This window comes from Lottia gigantea (assembly GCF_000327385.1).
Source record: "Lottia gigantea unplaced genomic scaffold LOTGIsca_2, whole genome shotgun sequence".
Taxonomy (NCBI): Eukaryota; Metazoa; Mollusca; class Gastropoda; family Lottiidae; genus Lottia; species Lottia gigantea.
Window position 1 is genome coordinate 2,052,304 of NW_008708400.1, and position 1,401 is coordinate 2,053,704.

Consider the following 1,401-nt stretch of genomic DNA (forward strand, 5'->3'; position numbering starts at 1 on the left):
ATGAAACCCAAACGTCAACAGGTACAGGTACAGTTAATACACCAACTTTACCAGTAACTAGTGCGACCCAAAAGTCAACTGTTACAGTTAATAAACCAACTTTACCTGTAACTAATGGAACCCAAACGTCAACTGTTACAGTTAATACACCAAATTCTCCAGTAACTACTGGAACCCAAATGTCAACAGTTACAGTTAATACACCAAATTCTCCAGTAACTACTGGAACCCAAACGTCAACAGTTACAGTTAATACACCAACTTCACCAGTAACTAGTGGAACCCAAACGTCAACAGTTACAGTTAATACACCAACTTTTCCAGTAACAAGTGGAACCCAAACGTCAACAGTTACAGTTATTACACCAAATTCACCAGTAACTAGTGGAACCCAATCGTCGACATTTACCGTTAATACACCACCTTCAACAATAGTTAGTGGAACCCAAACGTCAACAGTTACAGTTAATACGCCAACTTCACCAGTAAGTAGTGGAATCCAAACGTCAAAAGGTACAGTTAATACACCAACTTCACCAGTAGCTATTGGAAACCAAACGTCAACAGGTACAGTTTATACACCAATTTTACCAGTAACTAGTGGAACCCAAACTTCAACAGTAACAGTTAATACGCCAACTTCACCAGTAACTAGTGGAACCCAAACGTCAACAGGTACAGTTAATACGCCAACTCCACCAGTAACTAGTCGAATCCAAACGCCAATAGGCACAGTTAATACACCAACTTCACCAGTAACTACTGGAACCCAAACGTCTACAGTTTTAGTTAATACACTACCTCCATCAGTAAATAGTGGAACCCCAACGTCAACAGTTACAGTTAATACACCAACTCCGCCAGTAACTAGTGGAACCCAAATGTTAACAGTTTTAGTTAATACATCACCTCCATCAGTAAATAGTGGAACCCAAACGTCAACAGTTACAGTAAATACGCCAACTCCACCAGTAACTAGTGGAACCCAAACGTCAACAGTTACAGTTAATACACCAAATTCACCAGTAACTAGTGGAACTCAAACGTCAACAGTTACAGTTAATACGCCAACTTCACCAGTAACTAGTGGAACCCAAACGTCAACAGTTACAGTAAATACGCCAACTTCACCAGTAACTAGTGGAACTCAAACGTCAACAGTTACAGTTAATACGCCAACTTCACTAGGAGCTAGTGGAACCCAAACGTCAACAGTTACAGTTAATGCGCTAACTCCACCAGTAACTAGTCGAATCCAATCGCTAATAGGTACAGTTAATACACCAACTTTACCAGTAACTAGTGGAACCCAAACGTCAACAGTTTTAGTTAATACACCACCTCCATCAGTAAATAGTGGAACCCAAACGTCAACAGTTACAGTAAATACACCAACTCCAC

General features: G+C 40.3%; 1 protein-coding gene across 1 annotated transcript in view; it reads left to right on the plus strand.

Moving 5' to 3' along the window:
• Positions 1–179: 179 nt before the first annotated feature.
• LOTGIDRAFT_152732 (hypothetical protein) overlaps positions 180–1,401 on the plus strand; it is a gene marked incomplete at both ends in the record, with an annotated part of 2,601 nt that continues 1,379 nt past the window's right edge. Inside the window, one exon of the mRNA XM_009053250.1 lies at positions 180–1,269. Coding sequence (XP_009051498.1) covers positions 180–1,269 — 1,090 coding nt within the window. The remainder of the gene's footprint in view (positions 1,270–1,401) is intronic.